This window comes from Schistocerca serialis, chromosome 5 (assembly GCF_023864345.2).
Source record: "Schistocerca serialis cubense isolate TAMUIC-IGC-003099 chromosome 5, iqSchSeri2.2, whole genome shotgun sequence".
Taxonomy (NCBI): Eukaryota; Metazoa; Arthropoda; class Insecta; order Orthoptera; family Acrididae; genus Schistocerca; species Schistocerca serialis.
This window is the reverse complement of record NC_064642.1, coordinates 29555492-29562673: the sequence shown is the minus strand read 5'-3', so window position 1 is coordinate 29562673 and position 7182 is coordinate 29555492. Positions and strand designations below refer to the sequence as shown.

At 44.3% G+C, this 7182-nt stretch overlaps 1 protein-coding gene across 1 annotated transcript in view; it reads right to left on the bottom strand.

Annotated features, from left to right (window-relative positions):
* Positions 1 to 2609: 2609 nt before the first annotated feature.
* LOC126481724 (uncharacterized) overlaps positions 2610 to 7182 on the bottom strand; it is a 414263-nt gene continuing 409690 nt past the window's right edge. The window contains exon 22 of the mRNA XM_050105677.1: positions 2610 to 2913. Coding sequence (XP_049961634.1) covers positions 2655 to 2913 — 259 coding nt within the window. The 3' untranslated portion in view covers positions 2610 to 2654. The remainder of the gene's footprint in view (positions 2914 to 7182) is intronic.

Sequence of the window (7182 nt, the reverse complement as noted above, 5' to 3'; positions counted from 1 at the left end):
CTTACTGTCAATTTCTTTTAATTCATCAGTGGTATTGACTCTGATGAATAATTGGCAAGGTTCTGCAAGTTCTCAGTGTACGCACAGCTTCAGAGTTAGGAAAGAGTTTTATTAGGTCAGGTCTACTCGACAAGAAAAGTGCAACATTGTTCTATTAGGAGTTGCAATTTTGATGCCTGTTCATCTGTAAATAACAATGTTATGAAAATATGATAGTCTGTACTTTATGAACCACTCGATACTACTCATTATGGTTCAAATAGATTATATATATATATATATATATATATATATATATATATATATATATCTGTGTGTGTGTAATCTATCTGTAACCCATCAAAATATGATTAAGCTGTGAACGTTCGCCACTTAACACTGAATGGGGACAGGAACAGAGATATGGTATAGCATTTGCTGCGAATAGTTTTCATATTTCTGAGATGAAGAACAGGAAGAAAATCCTTTTCCACTCCAGTTGTTCCCAATTAAAAATACGATAGGTTACAGAATTCCGCAAAATTTGCAACACATTGAGGATTTATTTTTGTCTGAATCGTTAACTGTTTCTCATTTGAAGAAGCATTATCACTTATGAGTGATGACTACATTTATCTTATTGGCAGGTTTAATTTTGCTTGTTTTGCCAAAACACAGCATAATTTGCACAAACTCACCTTACAGTAGCTATTGCGACAGAATCTTGAAATAGTGTGTCTTATTAAACAAGTAATTGGCGACAGAAAACCTGATTGTGTAAGTCTGCAGTAACATAAGAGGAAAAATTTCATGTTTGGTTTCATACCAGGAAGCGAATTCTCTTTTGACAAGCCATTGAAGACTTATTAAAAAATACAGAACTGGATTGAAAACAATTAAATTTATAGCATCTGCTATATCGATGTAGAAAAGGAAGTTCCAATGTTAACCATACCGTAAAAAAATCTCCTCTTTGAGTGCTACTATTTGCCAAATTGTCGTTTCGATATCTTGAACAGAATAGGACGTTCGAGATGTGATAGAATTATTTTATTCTCACACGTGTTCCATCGGTAATGAAGAAGCTACATATAATACATTTTTCAAGATTGGAGACAGAGACTTGCAAGTCTAAAGAAAAATTTAATATCTTAGCTAAATTTCATTTGCAGCAACACATGGTGAAATGTGCATTAAACGCAATTCATAGTGATTCGTGTTTTTCATTGCAGACTTTTCGAATTTCGTGCAGTGTCTTCTTTAAATGCGAAATGATCTTTATGCAGATGGCGGGCACTTCACCACGAAGCTGACACTTAAAGCTATAAGTGACGTAAAAATCGAATTCCTTTGCCGAATAGTTTCTGTAAAACTGTTCGAGAATGATTGCAGGGCGCACGCCTCTACTGTGTCAGCGCAGCGCATTGGCAACCAGCGCGTTGAAAGCGGCCAAAGAATGTCGCGTTCAGTCTGGCTCGCCGGTTACCGCGAGACTGCGCTGGTCAGTGGTCGGTAGCTGTCATTGCGTGCTGCCTCATGAGACAACGAGGGGATGATTTTTGGGCTAGGTCAAACCGCCTGGCGCTGGGGCCCCTGGACAGGTAGCCTGCTGTGTTTCTATGTACACTATTAGGGTTGTGACGTGGCTATTAATAGGAGTCGCTAGGATGGTCATGTGCCATGGGGTTTTAGTTTAGTCTATCGATCTTACCATTCATACGAATATCCATCCAATTAAATGTCACACATATTGTATTTTTATTTTCATCAGAATGACAATATTTGGAGAAATTGTAGACCTCTGCAGTCATTCTTTGCACTTTAAATTAATGACGTAAAGCAGTGAATAGACGACTTCTTCATTTGCAAGGGGGAGGCTCATTATATAAGACCAGACCTATTTACAGATTACGTGAAACTAAGTTTCATTTTCTGCCGACTCTGACATCATTTATGGGCTCAAATGGTGTCTTCTGTTTCATCACCCGTCCTGTTATCGTTACTGAACTGGATAAACACGTATGGTACATTGTGAATCTGCACTATGAGAGTGATCGAGTTTACAATAATGAAAAATTTTCTACAATAAGGACAGCAAGAACCATATCCATTTCGAGGAACGTATATTTTAGTACCTGAAGTACAGATTGCCAGCTAATGTTATATGAGCCGGGCTTCTTTCCAACTCTTACAGATGTTGGAGACTTTCTCCACCCCCAGAAAACCACAGTCCTCCCATGTCATATTGCACATTCATAAGATAATAATACTGTCGAGGCAGCCACGCTTCTTTAAATTGGGTCAACAAAGCAGGGTAGGCTGTAAGTTGTTGTTCCACGTCATGCTGGTGACTGAACAATGAAGGTAGCAATTCCTTTTATTTTCAAATATTTTTAATGTGGTTATGCATTGTTGGGTGTGGAACTCAGCTGCTCTTTTGCGGACGAGTTTCATTGCACACTACTTAACTGACTGTATCATGGCAACACTCGTTTCCTCTTGCGTTTTCTTAAGTGGTGCCAGGGCTGCTCGGCCATCGTGTAGAACAGCAATAGCTTCTAACTGACACAGAAAATGGGGGGTGCACTTGACAGTGGTTTTTATTGTATCAAAAACCTGAAGTAATGAAATGATTTATCATTATCTTTTATTAGGTACTCCTTATATATTGCTTTTCATTTCTTAGCATCTGCAAGTCTCTTCCTTGAGGCAGCAACCTTCTCGAATATTGCCTCGTACTTCCTCGCCTTGCCGCCTAGCCTGCGAGCCAAGTCCAGCGGGAGCTGCCCTTGGCTGTTCCTGGCCCTGTGGTCCGCGCCGGCCTCCAGCAGGAGTCGCACCAGCCTCACGCGGTTGGCGTCGACGGCGGCGTGCAGCGGCGTGTTGCCCTCGCAGTCCCGCGACTCGACGTCGCACCCAGCGCTCACCAGCAGCCTGCAACAATGCTCCTGTATATTATAGAGGGAGAGGGGCGTTCACAAGGAAACGAGCCCGAGGCATAATTACAGAAACCAGTCCTTGTGTGTTAGAAGTTGCTGTGGCCTTCTCCACCAGACATCACGGCGCCTACAGTATCAGCAACCAAACTGACAGCCTGCAGCCACGGGTTGCCCGCCTCGCAGGCACACCGAAGCACTACACAACCGACAGGCAATATTGATGAACGGCCACAGCAACAACCACAACAACAACACCACAGCAAAGACACCAGCGACCAGCAGGGGCCACTACCGGCCCACATAAACATAAGGAAGAGGTCGCTGCAGATCCCGGAACTATTTTCACACGTCAAACCACGTGATGGAAAATATCATCTGCCGAAGCGCTATAAAGGCCGGCGGTCGGCCTCACATTGGCAGTTCATCGACTGCCAGCAGACTTGGATAGCTGCCGCCCCAGCAGCCCGGCTTAGATCTTCTCGTTGATATCTGGATTAGGCTTGGTATATTGGAGAAGTCTCTGGCGGAGACTAGTGGGAAATTATTTCAGTTGTTTTCTATCTTATTCTTGTATGTAGTTGTGATTCGAAGACGGATCACTGTTTTGTGTTGGTGTTATACTTGGAGAATTTGTTTTGGTTAATTGAACAGTCCAATAAATTGTTTTCAGACTTTGATCGTTAGTTTCTTCTGCTTACACAGACATATCAGAAGTACTGACCCTGGCTGTTGATACTGGGACACAAGGCGATGAATGTGTGTCTCATAAAATTCCCGGGGCTGCAATATTAACCAGTTCCACACGTACCGCTCGACGTCGTCGTCCGAGGTGAATCGCTTGTTCCTTAGAGCCCTTTAAAGGGGACCAAAAATGGCGTAATCACAGGGAGAGAGGTCTGGACTGTATGGAGGGTGGCCGAGAACCTCCCATCTGAATTTCTGCAGGAATGCCGCGACTGTGTCCGTCCTATGAGGTTTTGCATTGTCGTGGAGCAGAATGACCCCACAGGTGAGATTGGCTGGTTGTTTTGATTTGATCGCTTGGCAAAGGGTGGTCGAGGTTTGCGAGTAACGCTGGGCATTCACTGTTGCCCCGTGCTGAAGGAAATGAATCAGAAGGGGACCATCTTGGTCAAAGAAGAACGTCAGCATATGGACAAACGGTTCAGCTCGGACGACGACGCCCAGCTGTACGTGTGGAACTGGTTAATATCGCAGCCCTGGGAATTTTATGTGACAGCCGTTCACTGCCTTGTGTCACAGTGGGACAAGTGTCTCAACAGCCAGAGTCAATACTTCCAACCTACAGGTACTGGTTTCTTTTTGAACGCCCCTTATGTTATCCTATCCGTACCATACAGCTGCACCATAGTTGCTTTTATAATGGTGGAAATATTCTAGGTGGAAAGTGGGACCTGCATTCGCGAAATACTAGTGTTTCTCTTTCAAACGTAACTGTTCACTGTAAGTAATGATCGTGTATTGACCGCGTTTTTGTGTTGTTCACGACGTCGAGAGTGAGACTCACTGTTGGCATGTAGCACACTACACATTCATAGCTTCAAGGTGGTCTTAACCTCGTCATTTGCCTGACAGAGCATCATCAGTCTTGTGATAACACTCTCATTCTTTGGGACGAAGCTACTTTGCTGTTTCCAGCTGTTTATCAGGAATAACCTCTACCAGTTTCAGACACTTATCTATAGTCTAACCCTCAACAACTGAGCTGAAGTGCATCCTGAGTTTACTCGAAGTTCTTCGGCGGTGATCACACGTCCTCGACATACCCACATCAACTGAAATTATATGCTCTAAGTCAAAAAGACGCACCATGAAGGAATTAGCCGAATGGAACGAAAATATGTAGATGTTGTTTACGTGTACAGACAAACAAATGATTAGTTTCAGAAAAATTGGATGATTTATTCAAGAAAAAATAAATTGATCGTATGGCATTGATGGCTGGGAACTCGCTAGGGGAAGTTTGGCCGCCGAAGGGCAAATCATTTCAGTTGACGCCACTTAGAGCGATTTGCGTGCCGACGTGCTTAATTGGAGACAGATCCGGTAATCGAGGAGGCCAAGGCAACTTGTCGACACTCTGTAGAGTAAATGGGTTACAACAGCTATATGTGGGCGAGCGTTACCCTGTTAGAAAACACCCCCTGGAATGCTGCTCATGAATGGCAGCACAACAGGTCGAATCACCAGACTGACGTACAACTTTGCAGTCAGGGTGCGTGGGATAACCACGAGAGAGCTCCTGCTGTCATACAAAATCGCACCTCAGACCATAACTCCAGGTGTGGGTCCAGTGTGTGTAGCACACAAACAGGTTGCTTGCAGGTTTTGAACTGGCCTCCTCTAACCAATACATTGCCATGAGTGGTATCGGGGCAGAACCAGCTTTCATCAGAAAACAGAACAGACCTCAAAATGCCCTCCAATGAGCTCTCACTTGACAGCACTGATATATGAGGATGGTATCTGTTCTTTCGGACATGTCTGAAAGAGCAGATACCATCTTCATATAGTTAAGGCTAACTAGTCACTGACCTCCTTCCTCTGTGCAGATGCACACACATTGCCCAAACTCTTATGGGACTCGCTGAGATTGTCTACCACGAGCAATGAGTGTAATGGGTAGGGGAACTACGAATGTAGTCTGTGGACATTAAGGTGGGACTTTGGGTGTCACAGGGAGTGTGCAAGGGATAAGTCCCTGCAGTCGCATTATCCTCTGTGCCCTCGGTGGCTCGGGTCTGCCACGTGAGCAGGAGATCCCGAGTTCGAGTCACTGTCGGGGCACGCATTTTCAACTGTCCCCGTTTATGTACAACGCCTGTCGGCAGCTTAGGGTCTTGATTTAACTATCATTTCATGACAGCACTGAAGTCGCAAATGGCAGTGGTTTGGGGTCAGTGGAATCCACGTTACAGGGCTTCTAGCTCACAGGTGTTTCTGAATTAACCGATTTGTAAGAGTTCCTTGTGTCACTGTGGTACTAGCTACTGCTCAGATTGCTGCGGCAGATGCAGTACGATGCGCTGAGCCATACATGAACATGATGGTCTTCCCTCTCGATAGTGCCTCATAGCTGTCTCGAACCCAATTTTCTTGCGGCCGTACATTCTCCTGACCACCACTGCCCGCAATAATGTACAGTGGCTAAATTCCTGCGAAGCCTTTCTGCAGTATCGCAGAAGGAATATATAGCTTCTCGTAGCGCTATTACACGACATCGTTCAGACTCAGTGAGGTGTTGGTAATGGCGCTTTTGTCGCCTTAAAGGCGTTCTTGACTAACATCAACTCACCACGTTCAATCGCAAAGGCGACAAACGCCGTTACAGTTACAATGTGTGTTTAAAGGAAACCTGATTGGTATCCTCTTAGTAGCACTATTAACGCCACTCTTACGTGACTGGCGCGAAATCTGAGTAGACATCGTCTTTCAGATGTAAAAACACGCCTACCAGCTTTCGTTTATGCTGTACAACTCCTTCTTCGTGTTGTAATTTTTTTTTCCGCCAGTGCAGTTGAATGTCCTCCTCCAGACTCCTCTTCCACTGACCCAAAAATTTGTCTCAAGATCTTATTTCGCTAAATCTCTAATTTTGTGTTTGATGCTGTATGTAACGCGGTAAAGCTGCGCGACAGAGAGCAGCAATGCACGCGCACGCGCCCGCGTTTGTCCGCGGTGCAAGACTCAAGTTTCACACGGAATTTGTGGTCTCTCCTCCACAACGGCCAAAGGCCGGTCACGTGATTCCACCGCCACGCGGACAGGAGGCGGGGCGTGACTGCCAGCGCTCCTGGTTTTACTCGAGTGTACTATGTTGCCTTTCCCGCCAGAAAACAAACACACTCTCGCCTGCTTTGTGTCTGTAAGCAAAACCAGCAAAGTGCACTACAGCCAGATTGCGCAGATTCTTTTTAGGTTTTTACAACGAGTTGTTTAAAAACGTACAGCCCAATGAGAGCCTAGAAGATTAAGTGACTTAACAAAAGTTTGCACTCTTTTTCCTTTTTGTTTCTCAAAATATTTTTCTTATTAACTTTCGTGTATAGCGAACATGAGTTTCTACTGTGATGTTTTTATCGCTCAAAATAAAGTGTCTGTGACAAAATTGCCGAAGGAGTCGGCTTTAATTTCGTGTACAGCAATTAAAAAGGCTCAAGTTCGTGAAATTTCCACTTTAACATGCTGTAACGAGTTGGCTATTTCTTTGTATATAAACATTTAGCAGATGCAAACAGTTCAT